Source organism: Rhododendron vialii, chromosome 12a (assembly GCF_030253575.1).
Source record: "Rhododendron vialii isolate Sample 1 chromosome 12a, ASM3025357v1".
Classification (NCBI taxonomy): domain Eukaryota; kingdom Viridiplantae; phylum Streptophyta; class Magnoliopsida; order Ericales; family Ericaceae; genus Rhododendron; species Rhododendron vialii.
This window is the reverse complement of record NC_080568.1, coordinates 26212661-26233233: the sequence shown is the minus strand read 5'-3', so window position 1 is coordinate 26233233 and position 20573 is coordinate 26212661. Positions and strand designations below refer to the sequence as shown.

Sequence of the window (20573 nt, the reverse complement as noted above, 5' to 3'; positions counted from 1 at the left end):
CTTTTTTGCATTCTCTTTGACACATGTTTGGATAAAAACCATATTACCCTCCCCGAATATAGCGTCAAATTGGAAGAGAATTACAACATGAGAGAATTACAACATGAGTACTAGGTATGGCCTGAGGACATGAAATTTGACACTAAAACATAGCGTCAAAGTTCTTTCGATCAATGTAAATCTCAGGGATTCAGTCTAATTAAGTACTATAATTCTGAGGTCTATCATTGTGATAACTGAACTATGACTATGAATTTGCAAGCTGATTGCATTTTTGATAGCTTTAACTCTGTTTAGAATGGTACCAATGTGTCACTCGAGAGCTAGATGTTAGATCCGTAAGAAACATTTTTAGACACGGAGAATTTGAGTCATCACGAACTCCATACAAGTTTTATCCACAATAATTTTAAGCTTCACATTGAACCCATTTCCGACGCTGCCTGAAAAGACTAACCACCATTCCCGACGGAAATCATTTTTGGTTATATAAACCAAACCAAACCATACCAAACCGAGCTTTGTGTCTCAATTAATCAGGATCGGCTGCATGAACCCTATTATTCCATTAAGCTCTGTCCGGAGCCACCTGTTCACTTAGATTTCGTAAGCCCAAGCCGAATCACGGCATCCAAAACTTTTGGTTGTATGGTGAAAATTATTCTACTACTTACCTTTTATGCAACCCAACAACATAAACCATAGTCGTCTTTGCTGTTTGTGTTTCTCAGGTGTTTTCTCTTGGTTGCTTTGCTATCTCTTCCCTTCTATCATGCCGAGCAAAAACAAAGAAAACCAAAATGCAGACAACCTAAAGAAAACCAAAATGTGTCCGATTTTAGCCTGATCGGGTTGCAATTTGGAGTACACACAATGCTAAAAGAAACTAAAGTTAAAAAGCTTCAACAAGAACTTCCACTAACAATGCTAATTAGCGGCGGTAACTATTCGTTACAGTGTTATAATTGCAAGGCAAAAGAATCGAGAGTTCTACTTGAATTTTTTATTTTTATTTTTTTGATAAGTAAATAATTATATTAGAGAGTTCTACTTGAATTTTTAAAGGAAAATCTGCACTAGAGAACAAAAAAATGGAAAAGAATCAAATCCGTGGAGAACCCCTTAAGAAATATTTACAAGGAGGTTATCTACCTTCATCTATAGAAGAATAGGAGATGGAGTTTTTAGAAAAATCCTCGACAATAGTACTACCTGCTGAAGCGCTGGTACCGGCGGTGTTGGTGCTATTAGCTCTATTTGTATTAGTGAAAGCAGAAGAGGTGGTAGTGGTCCAACGGCCTCGACGGCCTTGAATTCCGGGTTTCCCAGGTCTAGGCAAAGTAAATGAATCACTTGACAGCATAAGATGGACAGAATTCATATCGGGCCTATCGGCAACATTTGACTGACAGCATAACAATCCTAGCTGAATGCACATCGCTGCCTCGTCCTGATTCCATCTTGCAAGACTCGGATCAACTAAGTCCAATGTTTTCCCTGCTTGAAATAGCGTCCACGCCTGCAGAAGCAGAAGAAAAAACATAGAATTAATTGGAAAGATTGTCTCATATTTTTCAAAGCCGTAAAAGATTGCAAAGACATTCTTTATCATCTGTTTATGTTACAATTTGACTATCTATGTTTCAATCATCAAGTGACCTTACAACATAGCCAGATCACTACTGGGAGGATTCCTTAACCTTGGCATGATTACATATTAGTCCAGTATTTTATCCGTAAGATATCCTTACCGGTAAAAGCAACTGTAATTACAGTCATTCAACAGGATTGCAGCAGAATAGGTTTGGGATACTTACATAGGTTAAGAGGTCTTCCTGTTCTCCACCAAGCTCCCTAACATGGTTCTTTCGACCACTCACAATCTCCAATACCAACACTCCAAAACTGAATACATCCGTCTTCACAGACAAATATCCATGCATTGCATATTCAGGAGCCATATAACCACTGCATTATACAAAATAGATTGCTTATTAAAATGCTACTCCCATTCACTAGTATTTAACTATTCGTCGAAAATTGTCAGACAACTGAAGAAGAGAGATATATATACCGACACGAAGTCAAGATGACTATTATTAGGACAATAGTTGGGAAGACAAAAAGAGGGGGCAGAAAAACTACTTACTGAGTACCAGAAATTCTGAATGTATTTAGATGAGTATCATCCCCAGGGAACAGCCTAGCTAATCCAAAATCTGAGATCTTGGGATTTAACTGTCCATCTAGCAAGATATTACTAGCTTTAATGTCTCTATGGATAATCCTTTCAGGAGCTTCTTCGTGTAGGTAGAGTAGACCTCTTGCAATACCTGTCACTATCCGATATCGTCTCAACCAATCCAAGGATGAAGACTTCTTTTTATCTGGCAAAAAAGATAGGTAACTTAACCTTCACACCAAGGCTAACGATCTTCCCAATATCTGTGTAAACTCGAGATACAAAATTAATGATAAGTTGGAGGTTTTTTTTACCAAAAAGAAAATAGTCGAGACTCCCGTTTGGAAGATATTCATAGACAAGCATCTTCTCTGGTCCTTCTGCGCAACAACCCAACAACATGACCAAATTCTTGTGCTGAGTTTTCAGTAACAATTTCACCTCGTTAGTGAATTCTCTGAGCCCTTGTCTTGAATTCAGTGATAGCTTTTTCACAGCCACTTCTTGACCATTTGGTATCAATCCCTGTAGGAAAATATACCAGATACATTATAGAGGCATAACTGAACATAAGTTTGACAGAAATGGAATGACATCAATTAACTTGCTTTCGAAACTCAAACTGTTAGCTTCAAATCATTCAACAGATACAGAATATAGTAAACATGACAACCGGCCAAGATACTACGAGTCAAATTGTCCAAGAGAGTTCCCTATAAAGCACCTACACCCCTAGAGATCACCATATCCGTGTCCGACACTCCGGGGACACATAGGGACTTGTATGGGACACACCACATGACATGTCTATTAAATTATAATATTTTTATGGTGGGACACACTGAGGGACATGACGGTGATACGTTATGTGTATAGACATACAACATTGGTCGATAATGCATTTGATAGGAGTCTTAAGCTCAATATTTAGTGGTTATAATGTATGTTTGCATAACTAAAAAATTATTTTAAAGAATTGCCATGTCTCCCGCCGTGTTTGTGTCCCTATTTTTTGTGATATGCTGTGTCCCGTAGCCGTGTCTCCGGCAGTGTTTGAGTCCATAACCATGCTACATAGAGAGCTCCCAAATCTCACTAAACATGGACACCGTTCTTCCTTTCAATGTCTCTAGAGTCTATTCAGTAGCTTCTAAAAACCTATTTCTTGTTTTGGGCAAAGCTAGGCCAAAATCCTCAGTCACCAATATAACTCAAATGTTGATTCCACAGCTCACACTAAAAACAGCAGATGCGAAAAGATTTTCCTGAATTGCTCAAAACACTTTGCATTGCGAGGCAATTGTTGTCCTCAAGTTCCTGGAAATACAAATCCAGTGGAAATACGTTTTTAACTTCTCAATTCTAGCTTCATTGCCATATTGACTGCTTTATACTCACAGCACACTTTCACCAGCTGTATAATCGAACTTCCACATCTAGTTATACTAAACAAGGCGCTCACTTCTGGCACCAAACACTTGACTCCTAACAGCCTGGTCACTGCAGGTCTTCCTTTGCTGTATCTTTAGTAACCCATATATTTTGTTTAATACCAGGGTAGAGCAACTGCAAGATAAAGCATAGGCTTTAAACTACCACTCTAACAATAAGCGAATAAATTAGCCCGAGACAAACAAATACACGAGAAGGTATATTGGCAGTGGAGACTCCCCACAATCCCCTCTGCCAAACAAAAGAAGAAGGAGATACTGAAGATTGAAGTTTAGATCTTTCCATAGTTTTTCACCCCACCCCCAATGGGATCATCAAGTCAAGCCCATTGGAGTCTTTCTAAAATCTCGCTCTGCATTTTTAGTCTGAAATGCTAAACCCCTGAAAATTTTCTGTTTTTCTTGCACGAATACGCATTGCTATTCATCATGGGGCTGTTTGTTGACTGGAATAATAGTGGAAAGGTATATCTCAAAGAATGGGTTATCCCTATGGACTAAGAGCGAAGATCCTATGGACTGATAGAGAAGGGATTAATAACACCAATACCAATATCCCACACATCGTGAGATATTACATCTACTGACTATTTAATCCCGTCCATAAATATTCTAACTACTGGATAAAAATTCCATACTTTAGACTTTTGAAACAGGAACAATGATTTGACACATTCCTAATGAAAATGTGGAATAAAAATTTGGGATGGAGGGGGTATATTCCCTATCATGGCATGATTATTTTGGTCACGTAGGAATTGGTATTGTTGATAAAACTTATGGCCTTTAAAATGCATGACACACAACTTATTACTTATCTACTCACGATGATATAAACTTTAAACTAACCAGCAATGACGTCTATTAATCATTTACCGCGGTAAGCTAAAAGGAGGAACGAGACTCAGCAAACCAGTGCCATTGACAGTGAATCCTCAATAGAAAATCTGCAGTGGTCGAATGAAGGACAGGAGTGAACATAACGAATTCAACTCCATATCGTCCCTACCCTCTTAGTATTGGAAATTTAGACACAAGTTAGGGATGACATACCCTTAAGTTCGTCAAAAAGATGTACTTATTTGTCTTTAGTTTTGATTTCAACAGAACAAAATGTTACAACTTAATACCTGACCCATTGTACCTTATGGCTCAAAATTTCGTATAAAATACATTCATAATTCAACTATTAGCGTAAAAATCCCCGAACTTGAAATTCCTTGAACCAATCCAACATGTAAAATTTTATTCTGGGTACTTACAGATTATCTCTTTTCTGATTGCTTATGTTAACTAAGCCCAAGAAACTGATCCCACCAACCACAACTTTAGGTCGCATAACCACGCCATAGACCGGAGCCCCCTTTCACAACTACTCTTGTTTCGCACAAGCTTTCAATTGCGTGGAAGGTGCCCCGTAAGTTATATAAATCACCAGTAAGACTGTCCGCTCATGCTCTCAATCCTTACGCTAGGATTTCACTCTCACAAATTTCAGCAGTTTGAGATGTTTTTGAAAGGCACTTTCACACTCTCCCTCCCTTTTTTCATAACTTGCCAAAATGGTTCCTACAATCCGGTGTGTATCATACACACCTATTCCCAACTAGCAAGAATAAGTAAAACATCAATCCATAAAAAATTCTTCATACATGAAACATAAAGTTCGAAACTAACTATGCATATGTATAACTTCACTTTTCTGCGTTGCATACTCATTCATAACTACACAATAAGATACTACGTAACATGGACAAAAGAAACACATAAATTTAATTCAACTATTGTTATCTTCTTGTGAGAATGCACATAATTCATTATTCCATCAGATGGGAAGGGCAATTAAAGAACTCCATCGCGTTGAGATTAGCGGAAGCTAGAGGATAAATATCATACCTACACCCAAATCACGCACACTAGGATCATCACACATGGAAACCACCAAACGCGAACGTTGAAACAGAAAACGTAGTACCCAAATACTGAGGGCCAACAAACAACCAGACTAAGTTCCATCTAGATATATCCAGAAGCCATTCATATAGTCCATGAACACATCGTTAGCATGAAGAAATACTAGCCGATAATATGTAGTTGAATTGAATTTTTGCATGGTATCTTGATAAATTAGTTTATACTTCATAGAAAATTAACAATCAACAAAGCAAAAACCTGCAATATATCTCAGTAAATGTGGATGAAGTTTAATGTGGGTGAGTTACTTTCATTCAAGGTGAACAAAATTGCTCGGGTCAGGTCCACCTTTTCCGCAAAAAAAAAAATTTCGAAGACACCCCGAAATGAATGAACGGCTCTAAAAGCACTAACCGAAATAACACCCCTGGTGAGATTTGGCGAGAAAAAGGAGAAGGGTAAATCAGAACAATTTTATTTTATTTTATTTTTTTCTTCATTTCTTAACAAAATGTTCAATCCAAATGAGTAATTTCTTAAGAAACCACAACCATTTCCTTTCTTTGTCTCATGAAATCACCCCATCCAAATGGGTATGACTCTTGGGCCAAACTCCAGCGGTCGTGTAGCTTCCCGGTCTTGTAGCTTCCTTTGGGAGTGAGAGGTTGTGGGTTCGACTCCTACGTGGAGAGGAGGTCACCCCTTATTGGTAATCACTATAACTACTTAATACTAATTACTAACTCTGATGTGTACCATACGACGAAAAAAATAATAATAATAATATGATTTTGATATTCCGTATTTAGCCCAGTTTATAGCGATGAATTTACCGAGCCTACCTTGTAAACGGGGCCGAAGCCGCCGTGGCCGAGCTGGTTCACCTCCGAGAAAAAGTTGGTGGCAACTTGCAGAGTCCGCAGCTCGAAGAACAATTCCGACGACTGCCCGCCGTCATCATCCTCGTCTCCTCCTCCGCTGCCGCCGTCCCTCAGTTTCTTCACGAAGCAGCAGCACAGTCGGGCGAGAAACCCCATCGCCATGGAGGCATCAATCAGTCTGTACACCTGAGTAACAAACCTGTGAAGAACCCGAGTAACATCCAATGCTAAGCCCAACCCAATCCGGCGGCCGGGGAGGGTGGACGCCGGCGATTGGTCGGATGAGAGAGTATTTGAGAGTTTTCTTTTTGTGGGTTTGGTAGCAGTTTTGGGAATTGGGACAATTCCGTTGCGGGTAAGAGTTGCCCAGGTGGTAAAATGCGACCGCTCAGAAAGGAGAAAAAGTCTATGCGGTGGTTGTGCCCCCTCCACTCTTCATTCCCAGAAAAGGCTATGCAGGGCTAAAAATGCTCCGGTAGCAGTTTTATCCCATTTGTTTTCTCGGCAATCCCAGTCTTCCGCTAAGGAGTAAAAGTCAATGATGATGAAATTAGGCCCGAATGAAAAATAAGTATTTATGTAAATAATTTTTTAATTAATATAAATTTTATTTGATAAATCTCATTAAAATCTTTTATACGGTAAAAAAAAAATTAAAAAAAATATTTTTCATTGAATTTGAAAATGTAAAATAAATATTTATTTTTAAAAAAAGTGTTCTAAAACAGAGTCTTACCATAATAGATATATATAATTCCAATGAAGCCCAATTGTATAAGTTAAACTAGTAGACAGGTGTAGTGCTCGTTGTCATCAAAATCTAACACCTTGAGGCTAAGAATCGATAGTTTGCCAAGTCTTTGTGGCTAATTTTAAAAAGGGGTGGTTTTCGCCACCCGCCATTGAGGGTCTTATTGAGCGTTGACTTTAGTAATATGTACCATTTATCTTGTAGGGTTTGCAAATTAATATGTCGACGCAAAAAATTAGCTTCATCGGACATGAATAGCTATATCGAAAATTAAATAGTGGTTTAAAGACGAATAGCCTGATTTGTCACCAATTTTTTAAGTTAAATTGTCCATGATCGTCTATTTTATAGATCAAAATTTAATTATTGATATAGTAATCGATGTCAGTTCAAGTTGATTTGTTACGCGGACATATAATTTTGCGGGCCCTACAAGTTGAACGGTTCAGATTACTGCAATAAACGCTCGATATGGCCCACAATGAGTGGCGAAAACCATGGGGTTTCCACCTCATACGAAAAGAATTTAATCTCTTTTAAAAAGTGAACAATCATTTTAGGACAACCTAAATAGAATAAACAATTGGGACTGAGAGAGAGTAGTATTTTTGTTTAGAGTACTGCTATTGGTACCGATGGTATCGTAAAGAAAATGCACCGACGGTCAGCGGACGGCTGTCTCCAGCCACCGGACGGCCGATCCGAGCCGTCCAAAAATTTTAAAAAACAAAACCGAGTGGGCCTTTGCAAAAATCAACAGCATCCGAGGTGTGTAAGGTACTTGATCTAAGAACCCCTTTTTCATGTATATACACGTATATACATAGACGAAAAAAGGGTGCTCGGATCAAGTACCCTACACACCTCGGATGCCGTTGATTCTCAGGTAAGCCCACTCGGTTTTGTTTTTTAAAATTTTTGGAAGGCTCGGATCGGCCGTCCGGTGGCCGTCGGTGCATTTTCCCTACGGTACCAATAGGATTTTCGTTTTGTTTATCTGTTGTGCTGTGGACAACTTATTGGATCATCAATAAGACAAAAAAAAAAAAAACGAAATATATAGTTTTTGATAAACTTTTAGTATCTTTCAAGGCACTATATATAGCACATAAAAAACTGTGGGTCCTTTTTTTTTTTTCATTTCCCTGACTTATTGTTAAATTGGCTGACATTAGCATTTTTCTTTGTTTATTTATATTTTCTATTATTAATTTGAGTACTCACTATTTTTTCATTATTTTTTTTCCATTTAGGAAAAAATTAAAATTAAAAATGATGAATGAAAACTGAATTCACCAAAGACAAGTAATTCACCAGAGATAATTAATTTAGGTTATTTCTTTTGGAACTTTTCAATATTCGGTTCATTTTTTTATCTTTCTAATTTTTATTATCGAGAAAAGTCAGAAAATTTATATATGTAGATCGAAAGTTAAAAAAAAAAGTCAATACTAACAAAACAAAACAAGTCATTGTCTTCAGAAAATAAATAGATTTAATCTAAACTCCTTCTATAGTAGCTTATTCTTTATTGTCGGTGGTATTTCATATTCATTTCCTTAGGAACGCTGGTAAAGCCAATTTCTTTTCTTTTCTTTTTTTATTTTTATGTATGCGGTAAATTGTTTCTAAATTTCGGTAAAATGCTTTGATCTTGTAATTTGTCTAGCCGAGGAAATCCAAAAAATTGAAAACATATGAAGGACCTTACGAAAGAAAATCACATCTCGTCCCTCCATCCCTATTTGTTTGTTCATTTTTTTTTCTCTTATATGTTGCAAAATATTTGTCCAATTTTAAGTTGAATTCTAAAAGTTCTTTCAATACCCTCTTTATTTTTTAAAAATATTATGAAGTAGAGAAAACACATTCTCATTTAATGCCACAAAGTAAGGATATTATTGGTGATTCAAAATTTTTTTTTTACTCTAATCATTAAAAACCCAAATTAGACAAACAAAATAGGACGGACAGAGTAAGATTTACAAAAAATCAACTAAGGTAGAAAAATTTATCTTTTTGAATATTTTGAGGGTTTGATGTTTGCAATTCCTTTCTCACGATAAACCAAAAAAAGCAAAGTTGTTTTGATCATACGTTAAACATGTTGATTAGGAAGGTGGTTCCTCGGCACAAAACAACATGCTTTCGTAAAGCACATTCTAAACCCATCGTGAGTTCAAAGGTTTGATTCAAACTGCTTATTTTATTCGGCTCGTTAAGTTGGCAATATTTATGAAAAATTTACATTGACCGGATATCGTGAGTCAAACGATATCGGTAGTTTCATCTTGAAAATCCTTCTCACAATAAAATACGCGGCCCATTCAAAAAATTCAATAAAAACGCGTTCTTTTCAAAATATGCAAGTTCCTGTCACATCTTGACCTGAAGAACAAAACGAATGATTTTAATTTAGATAAAATCATTCAACAGGCCACATGGCCCAAAAGAGATCCGAAGACGAACCCAGTACTTTCCGAGAAGTCAAGCAAAGCAAGACTGCACGAGTCCGACTCTCATTGGTCCATCTTTGTCTGTGTGTTGCCCTTAACTACCGGAAGACTTTTTCCCTGAGAGGAAAGATTTTCTATGCCGAAAATTCCTGGTCTTTTATGCTGAGAGCTTGTTCGACCGTTAGATTTTAAACATAAATGAAAAATCACACAATCCAACGGTGGAAAAACCTTTTCATACGAAGGCATGGGGGTTTTCGGGTCAAAGGGGATCAAACCCCTTTTCCCTATGCGCCTGGGCTATTACAAAAATCATATCAAGTCGAAAGACTTTTTTTTTTTTTTTCAGTACGAAAGTCGGGGGTGTCACACCTCAATTAATCTCATCCATAGTCCAGTTAAATGCAGGCCATCCAAGCCGGAACTAGCCCTTGAAAATCAAACCGTGATCAATTTTGTAGAGAGTAAATCCACCACCAACCCAAAAAAAAAAAACAACCAACGTAATAACCCTTGAGATTAGTGCCAAAATAGTTTGGATTTATTTTTCTCTTTAGTCAGCATTTTTGTTTTGATGATCTGGACCGGCCATTTATTTTGTAGCTCTTGATATGCTATTTACTCATGTAAAAGAAATATATAAGTTAATCAGATATCATTACTCAATTTAAGCGAATCCCATTCTTAACACGAATATGATTTGATCGGACATTTGTTGATGAAATAAATCCAAATTTAAGCATTAAGTATAACACAATCAAAACTAAAATAGATAACTCAAACTATTAAAAAAGACTCGGATCATAAGTGTGAGCCATCAAATAGATGCATTTGAAATGCTCCCACTATTTAACAATTTTGTTGGTTGCTTTTGACAGTTTATTATCTTTAAGTGGTATTGGAATTAGAGTGTATGTACATTTCAAGCTATTTTAATTGCTATGGCTATCAGAGGTGGAGCCAAGATTACCTTGAGCCTATTAATTTACTTTTTCTTTTAATCTTTCGATAATAAACAAGAAATTTCTATAAAAAAATGATAAACGAGATGCCTATTCATACAAAAATGTAGGAGTATATTTTTTTAATAGTATAAGATAACCTTGTCCATGCTTAAAAATCATGAAGAACCCTAAGAAAAATGGATATGAAATCAATACCACAAAGACAGATGATTTTGGCACTCTATTTTTTTATGACGACGCTCTAAAACTTGTTTTTAGTGTAAAAATAATGCTACATAGCAAGGCATACGTTAAAAGACAAATTTTGAAGTGTCATCATAAATAAAAAGTGGAGTATTGCCGAAATCATTTTCTTGTCGTACAATAATATGTAAATTAATCAATGCAGTTTGACTAATAAGTTCTCCCTGAACATATCCATCACACTTTAATTTCCAGACAAAAATTAGGAAGAACCCTAAGAAAAACGGATGTAATCAACACCACAAATTTCTCATACAACAATACTCAAATTAATTAATGCAGTTTGACAAAGTTCTAATGAATGCAGTTTGACAAAGTTCTCGGTGAACAGGTCCAACACACTTGCATTAGAGAAAAACTTTTTTACAACGGAGCCATGAAAATAATTTATGGCGCTCAATCACGCGTGTTTAAATGTGTTTTGAATAGTCTGGATTTTGAAAAAACTATTTGCGCGAAGAGTTAAACTTTTCTAGTACTTTTTTTTTTATATCTGAACCATTGATTGTTGAAATGAACGGCTGAAATTGCGTACAGCTGTGAATAAGTTATTCACGGTGGAGTCTCAAAAGCATTAAATATATATAAATCATCAACGTACCAACACTGATTTTGAATCAACTTTGACTAGTGAATTCCCATAAATAAAAATGTTATTTGTTAATGCAAACCCCAATCTCCAAGCTTCGAAAATTTACAATCCCAAAATAAAAAACATAACGAGAGAGAGAGAGAGAGAGGGAGAGAGAGAGAGAGAGAGTAGGTTAGGAATAGGAAGGAAAACGATAGTTAGCGAAGTCAATTAGTGTACGTCTCTATTCTAAGGGTATTTTCACTTCACCCCACTTGTCACCTGTGCCTAAGGCTGTAAACGAATCGAATCGAGTTAAATCCTGTTAAGTTCTGCTCGAGTTTGTTAAGGTATGAGTTCGGCTCGAGCTTGATTCGAGCCTGAACAACCTGGCTCGAGTTCGGCTCGTTAAAAAATTTCAAGGCTCGGGTTCGGCTCGGTTGGGTTTGTTAAGATACTAGTCTGGCTCGAGTTCGGCTCGGATTCGGCTCAGGTTTGATTCGAACTTGAACATCTTGGCTCGAATTTGGCTCGTTAAACTCAAATGAATCGAGCCGAGCCGAATCTAAGCTCGAATTGAGCTCATTAAGACTCATGTTTGATTTGGCATGAGTTCGGCTCGGGTTCGGCTCGAGTTCGATTCGAGCCTGAACAACCTGGCTCGAGTTCGGCTCGTTAAAAATTTTCAAGGCTCGGGTTCGGCTCGGTTGGGTTCGTTAAGATACTAGTCTGGCTCGAGTTCGGCTCGGATACGGCTCAGGTTTGATTCGAACTTGAACATCTTGGCACGAGTTTGGCTCGTTAAACTTAAATGAATCGAGCTGAGCCGAATCTAAGCTCGAATTGAGCTCATCAAGACTCATGTTTGATTTGGCTCAGCTCATTAAACTCAAGCGAACCCAAACTCTCTCATTGATCGCATAGAATTTGGGAGAAAAATAAGTATTGAATTATATATACAACCTTAAAATTTTTTACATTTACAAATAGACCCCTATTGAATTATTAATTAAATTTAAGTATAGGTTCGCGAACCTAACCGAGCCGAATACCGTTAGGCTCAGGTTCGGCTCATTTACGGAACGAGCCTAGAATTGAGGTTCAAGTTCAGTTCGTTTAGCAAACGAATCGAACTCGAACGAGCTCTTATCGAACCGAGTCTCGAACAGTTCGTGAATGGCTCAATTCATTTACAGCCCTACCTGTGCCTAATATTAATAGTGTTGGAAATCTCATTAGCACCTTCAAAGAGGAGCGAGGCCATTGGATGATTGTACAAGCTTAGAAGCAGAGTTTTGGGGTATTTTCAGACTGATTTTCATCAGTGCTACAGTCACCGACCGCGTGTGGGGTCCACTTCAAGCCCCGCACGAATGATCCGAGCCGCTCAATAATTTAAAAAAAAAAACCCGAGTGGGCCACATGAAAAATAAGCTCAATCCGATGTGTGTACTTGCTAGTTCCAAACTTTTATTTTTGAACGGCTCGGATCATCTGATTTTGGAACGGCTCGGATCGAGCATGTACACACATCGGATTGAGCTTATTTCTCACATGGCCCACTCAGTTTTTTTTTAAAAAAATTATTGAGCGGCTCGGATCATTCGTGTGGGGCCCGGAGTGGACCCCACACGGGGTCGGTGACTGTAGTGTTTCTGATTTTCAGAGGCTTGGGGTTAGTGAAAAATCAAGGAGGTGGACTCTGACTCGGAGGTTGCTGTCACATTGATTAATGAAGACGCTCCTGAGCACTCGATCTCCTCGCAATAGTAAGGGAAATGCTAAACGCAAAAAAAACGTACCCAAAAATTATTCCGATAGAACAAGTCAATGATACAGATCCATTTTGAAATACATATGTACTGTGGATTTGCCTTTTCGGGATAATTTTCGGATACATTTTTTTTGTACCTAACACTCCCCAGGAAATAGAGTGGCTGACAAGCTTGCAAACATGGGGTCAGGCAGGATGTTAGAAGGGTCTCTCACATGATTCCGTTGGAGGATATCATCCCTTTGCTCGATGCGGACATAGTGGCTTTTGAGAGGTTTTATGCCTTGTTTGGATGATATTTTGAAAAAAAATTCAAACTCAAAAAATACTTATTATCTCTACTTTCAATTATTATTTTCATTTCTCTCTCCACTCTAGCTCCAATCATTATTCTCGTTTATTTATCTATATTTCTCCATCATTACTCCTATCTCCAATTATTACCCTAATTGTCTCTCTACTCATTACCCAAAAAATAAATTCTAAAATTCTCAAAAACACCATCCAGTCAAGGCATTAGTTAATTGCTTTGTTTTTCCCAGTGTACCAAAAAAAAAAATATATATTTCATGATGTTTAAAAGTAGCCCGCTCAAAGTAATCCAACTGATGGGTCCACCTAGCTAGTGCAAGACCTTTCCAAGGACCTTTCTTTGCTTTGCAAAACCAAATACTAGTAGTATTGAATAAGAGGTGTCGTCTTCAAATTTTACGTTCGCATGCACATAGTCTAAAGCATAAAGCATTGGCAAAGTTCATTGGATGAGCTCAAGACTTTGGAGAAAATTTTCGGTGTCGGGTGGGTATTTCTCATGTAGTACCCGCTGGCACATCTGATCCATTCAATATACTTTTGGACGGTTCGGATTGAAATCCTCTCCTTCTTCTCACCGCAATACTTTCTCTCTTCAAATTCGAACCGTCTAGAAATGCAATGGATGGCTCAGATACGGCGAACAGGAACCACGCGTACCCACGTGGCACTGAAATTTTTTCCCCAAGACTTGGCTTTATTACCTCAAAACTAATAGCAGCCACTCGTTTTCCAGGTGCAAATTAGTTGAGGCGCTGGTAGGCCTCTCCGTAATAAGGTTTGACTAGTCCGTACATGCTTTATGTTGTCAAAGACTTGAAAAGATGAAAGAAGACCTTGAAAAAGGGGCAGACGGGCAGTTTGGTTTTTCACAAAATAGTACTACTACGTGGACACATCACGGCCACGGCTGCGGTTCTAAAGCGAAAAGTCTACGGTTCCGATCCCAAAATCCCAATCGGATCCCGACATCCTGCCGGGCACACTCTGGCCACCAAACGGCCGATCCGAGCCGTTCAAAAATTCTTAAAAAAAAACCGAGTGGGCCTACATGTGAATCAATGGCATCTAATGTGTGTAGGTGCTCGATCCAAACACTCTATGTTTTGTATATATATGTTACAAAAACATGGAGTGTTTGGATTGAGCACCTACACGCATTGGATGCCGTTGATTCTCTCGCGAGCTCACTTGGTTTTTTTGTTTAGAATTTTTGGACGGCTCGGAACGGCCATCCGGTGGGTTGTCAGGACCCGATCGGGATCCCATTTGGTCGGGAACTGTAGCACCGCAGGTTCGAAAGTGACTCGAAGAGAGAAAAAGGAGAACATTAAATGAGTGTTTCCAATAGTGAAAAATTTGTAGATTTTTATTTTTGGTTGATAAGTTATTAGGTATTTTCGGTAAAGAATAAGTTGTTGAGAAATGTCAAGTTGTTTTTTATAGTTAATAAGGGGGTGTTTGAGAGCCAACTTTTTGGCTTTTCATTTTTAACTTTTTGACTTTTGGAATTATAGTCAGAATAGATTTTGAATTTGATAGAGTGTTTTGATGATATGTATAGAATATATTTTGCAACATGAGCAATGTTTGAGAGATATGTGATGAAAATAAGTTATGAGTTGGTGATTTACCATGTTGCCCTTGATTATTTATTATGGGATATAATGTGTATAAATAATGGTTTGATCAATTTTTTAAAAGTTATATTGTGAAATTTTATTATTCCTAGTTAATTGATGAACGGTTTGAATTATTTGTGTGAGACAAAAAAATGCGCCCCACACGCCATTATGTACATTATTGGTACCAACTATTTCGGTACCGCTAGCTTTATTGAATTTTTTGTTTATAGATAAATTTGTAAAATGGGGTATTTCGGTGGGTGGAAGATGGACAAGGGCAAACAATACACATAACATACTTACGTTAACATGGGGTTTCTTGGTTATTATCTGAAAAAGTGGAAAGTATTATGGTCTCCAATCACACCACCTGAAAAATTGAGTTTGAAAATGGGAATGGAAAAAGGAGCTCCACGCCTCTTTTTGACTTCTCCTCTAGAAACATGAAATTAGAGAACTCATTCTATGAGAACTCATTTTGTGGGTAGTCAGTCAACCACCCAAAATGTGGAAATGAGAAGTAGAAAAGGCAAAAAACAAGCGGCAAACACCCTCTTAGTTGTTGATGGGTTTATGAGTAGAGTTACTGTAGCAAAAATAAAATGGTAAAATGCTGAAATTTTTTTGTTAGTAAAAACGAGATGGTAAAATGCGTTAAGTTTTTATTATTTTTTGTTAGTGAAAACACCCCCTTAAGTATATTTGGTTCGATAAAATCAAAGTTGGAATAGATCCTATTAAATGAGAGAGAGAGAGAGAGAGAGAGAGAGAGAGAGAGAGAATTTGGGCTTGTTGTTTGTCAGTGCTACATCAGACTTCAGTGAATTATTGGTTCGTCTCATTGAGACGAATAAGAGAAGTCATAATTTTTTTACCCAAATACTGTAATTATGATGGTATTAAAGATAAAACCCAAAAAGTAGATTTCTCTCGTCGAGACAAATCAATAGTCCATAAAATTTGGGGTAAAATTAATAAAAGCGGAGTTTTTTTTGAATAAAAATAAAACAAGAAAAGAAGCCCAATCTTGCTGGATTCGTTGCAATTCAAAGTAAGGGAAAACGTGGAAATTTGTTGAGGTTGCTTTTTAATTTTGCACTTCTTTTAGGCCCATTTAAGTTATTTTGTAGGCCTGCTCTTTCGTGGGCTTTCCTATACAAGAGTATGTACACCAAGATTAACAATTATTCTAAGACCACACCCAAACACACACCCAAATACATACAAACACACAAGTATGTGGCCTCTACACATACTTATGTGTGTGGGTGTGTATATGGGTGTGTGTTTTGAGTGTGGAGGTAGAATTACTCTCTAGTTAACAATTACTCTCTACTCAATTTGGATCTTTATCAATTTTACGGACGTGGGGGGCTACTGTCCCAATTTTGGGGCCCACCCCGGTCTCACTTCGATGATCTGAATCGTTCATTTTGTAGAGCTCGTCGAGTAGAACAACTATTCAAAAAATCAGCTTAATTGGATATCATTAAATACCTGATCGAAGCCCATATAACTCTCAGTCCATAGGTTACAGTGGATTTGATCCAATGTTTCCGATCCATTCTTTTTAAGATAAAAAAATTTCGATCAGGCACTTAATGATATCCAATTAAGCTGATTTTTTTTCATAATTCTTCTACTCGACGAGCTCTATAAAGTGAATGATTCTGATCATCGAAGCGAAACCAGGATGGGCCCCAAAATGAGGTGCAACAGCATGCTGCTGTCCCCAAGGGGAAAGCAGCCCCCCTCCCTCCCAATTTTACCTGCTCACTTTTTGTTTGGGCTTGCACCAACAGTCTCTATCATCTTCTCTATCCTATAAAATATTATTAAATTCAATGGGGGAGAGGTATGTAAATCAACAGTGTTGCTAGCCGTATCGACCAAAACCCACCGAAATCGTATGACGGCCACCGGATATGTGTATGGTGGTTGGATCAAGCACCCAACTTTTTCGTGTATTCGTGTATATACATATATACACGAAAAAATGGGTACTTGATCCAACCACTATACGCACATCGGATGCCGTTGATTCTCGCGTGGACGCCCTCGGTTTTTTTTTTTAGAATTTTTGGACGGTTCGGATCGGCCGTCCAATGGCCGGAGACGGCCCGGCAGTGGCCGTCGGTACGAATTCGGTGGGTTTTGGTCGGTCCTCATAGAATTTCTGGTAAATCAATGAGATGAGAGTAACAAGAGACAGCAGGAGTAAAAATATAATATTTAAATTCACTGTTGATGACTAGTGACTCGCTTAAAATAATGAGAAAATGTGGCAAAGGTAAAAAAATTCCCTTATACCTAATCTGGTGCAGTTAGGTTTTTAGGTTTTTCCTCTTTATTAAAATAGCTAAAAATGACATTTAACTCAACTGATGTACATACTCTAAAGGGGTTATGGGAGTGTTCTGGGGTTTATGCTTTTATGTTTGAGGTTAATTCTAGGGTTTGTGCCTCTTTGAGAGTTACGGATATTACCAGTTCATTGTAATGTCCCATCTCCGTTGCTCTGTGTTGCTTGTGATGGATTTGCGAATCTTTTGAAAAGAGGACTCACGTTATGGTCTAATTAGTGACCAGTTTATTTGGAGTACCGCAGTAATGATGTTTGCTATTTGGTGTTAAATGTGAATATCCCTTGATATTAATTAGCATGGCATTTTCTGTAAACTGTTAGCTCTGTTTTTGGATACAATTAATATCTATCTAGAAAGAAATATGTTGGTGTTAAACTACTACGTACTTGTAACTAGGCCTGTCAATGGATCGGATCGGATCCGAAAAATCCGAATCCGAATCGATAATGTCGATCCGATAATCCGAATCCGGTAATCCAAATACGGATCAGATCGGATCGAATTAAATCTATTATCAATCCGAATCCGGACTTTAATTTTTTTAAAAATTTTAAATTTTTTTTTTAAAAAAGAGTAAATTTCTTATTTTGAAAAAAAAATGTTTAAGAAGTTGTATTTTTATTTTAAATTTTTTTTTGGAAAATAAATTTTTTTTTTGAAAAAAATAATTGTATTTTTTTGAAAAAAATATTTTCTTTTTGCTAAAAATTTTGAAGTAAAAATGTTTTCGGATCGGATCCGGATTTTCGGATTTGGATCCGGGTTATCAATATCGGATTCGAGTCTGTCGGATCCGGATCGGATCCGGTCTATTGACAGGCCTACTTATAACCTCTAAAGCACATACATGTCCACAAATGCAACATATTTGTACGACGTGTCATGATGCGGTTGTGTGATGGAGACAGCGGCTGGAGCACCATGTTTCCTTGTCCATTTGGCGCTGAAGTAGTCTGATGTGTCAGTACACATAGTTAGAGGAAGTAGTTTGCGTATTTTGTTTGAACCAAATTTATTTTTAAAAATTGAATTTCCAGTTGACAAAAGGAATAATAAGAAGTGACGACCAATACATTTTTCTTAATTCGATAAAAAAGAAAAGAAAAGTGATTTTAGTAACTTTTGGTCACTGTTTGTAGTACATGATAGTTAAGAAGTCTTTGTCACAGTCATTTTCTAAAGTCATGACTCATTTTACACTGAAATTTATAAATGGAATGGACCATGAAAAAGCAGCAGATTCGATTAAGCATGACACAAGCTCAGGTAAGGGTTGGCCATGTTTTGTAAGGAACGTTCTTGCAACCATGTCATGTCTTATTCTTATACTATAAAGATGGTTAATTTTAGGCAAATCATGTTTAATTTTTATTTGGTTTAGATGTGACATTTCATGTGTACGCAATCTATGTCGCCATTCGTTTGTTAGGAGATGCACATCATGTGGGTTCAAAATTCGTGATGACATACAGATTGCTTGATAGACAACGAAGAAGAGAAATAAAAACTGATTCTGTCACTTGCTCCTTTTCTAATGATTTTGATGCATAGCACACAGTTAAAAAATTTAGGAGGAAAATATTACGACATGGCTGGAAGATAATAAAAAGCTGAATACGCATACCTGGGGTGCGCCTTGTATATATATACCTTTTTTTTTTTTGGGTGGTTTTTTTTTTTTTTTTTGTGGTCAATTCCCACAAAACTTGTAGCGACTGTGCAAAGCGTCTGGATTTGATGTGGTAGTAAAAGGACCAAATTATGATTTTTTGCTACAAAGTATAAGGAAAGATAAGTTGTGAGCCGTTAATTGATGGAATTTATATGATGTGAGTTGCAGTCGTCTGGATTAAGATTGTTTCCCATACATAAATCAGCGACAATACCATCTGTTTAGTTGTCGAGAATGTTGTGTGAGAAATTGGTTCCCAGAAAAATGAAGTTGAAGAAAAGAAAAATGAAATTTATTTTCATGTGTGTGTTCTGTTGACAACAAATTTTGCAGAAAAAAAAAGAATTCTTTCTTTTTGGCAAGACCTATTTTGCCGGAAAGTATTTTTCAATGGAAAAATTGAAGTTGTAAATCTTATAACTTTCTTGGTAACTTAACACACATACGTAAAATTTTAGAAAAAATGATTTTTCCATCATTTCCCATCCTTTCCATGCAACTGAATGAGAGAAAAGTAGTACTGGTAGTAGTACCCAGGTTGGTGCCGACTTATGGGGCAGATTAGAATATAAATTTGGTGAACATTACCCTTCTTTCTATTAGTTGAAATAGTGTGGATCTCACCACAAAGTAATGTCATGCTTATCAAAAAGTGCATTCAACGGTGGGACCTATGCTATTTCAACCAATAAAAAAGAGGATAACTTTCACTCTCTTTCAAAGAAGATGAACAAAATTGCACTTGGCTGATTATGACTTCGTCCATGGAGGACTTGGCCTTTTGAAAACGTATTTTGTTTATGTAAAGATGTGAATTGTAGTCATATAGATGTTAACAAATGGATTTTTTTAAATAACAGTACAATAATAAGTTGCGTGACTATACAACCAAGGGAAAGATAACACATGTATAATAATAAAATTGATACTCTTTGCACACGCCATATTTATTCTCAATATGTAATACCTGGGCTTGGAAGAGCCTGTTAGTTTATTTTCTTATGACTTAGGTGTCGGAGTCGGCTTACACGCATACACCTCGACTAATTCTGGTGACCAATCTCATTGTTCACGTACTGGGATACCAATTAAAGTCAGAGCAAAGTTTTTTATGAACCGACTCTAAAAAAATTGATAATACCTGAAAAAGTTTCGAACTTAAACTTAAGAATTTAGGAGGAAGCAAATCCTTAAGTCCCATCAGTTGCTTAGATCAATTCTTTAAATGTGTAAGCCATCGAAGTACGTACAAGTACAACTCACCCTTCCCTAAAGTCAAAGTTAGAATTGTTTTTGGCTGCATTATAGCACACGATGATCTCATGAGAATTTAATTTTGTTTTGGTATGGTACTCTTTGTATTCGAATTTCCAACTATGCAGAGGTCAGCGAGTACTCGGACACTTGGAC

General features: G+C 37.1%; 1 protein-coding gene across 1 annotated transcript; it reads right to left on the bottom strand.

The window, feature by feature from the left end:
• Positions 1 to 988: 988 nt before the first annotated feature.
• On the bottom strand, positions 989 to 6980 carry LOC131310617 (cysteine-rich receptor-like protein kinase 29). The gene is made up of 5 exons (XM_058337741.1): positions 6390 to 6980; positions 2497 to 2707; positions 2150 to 2387; positions 1818 to 1968; positions 989 to 1519 (listed from the first exon to the last, which is right to left on the bottom strand). The coding sequence occupies exons 1-5, from the start codon at positions 6588 to 6590 to the stop codon at positions 1145 to 1147; spliced, it is 1176 nt and encodes a 391-aa protein (XP_058193724.1). The 5' UTR covers positions 6591 to 6980; the 3' UTR covers positions 989 to 1144.
• Positions 6981 to 20573: the final 13593 nt, after the last annotated feature.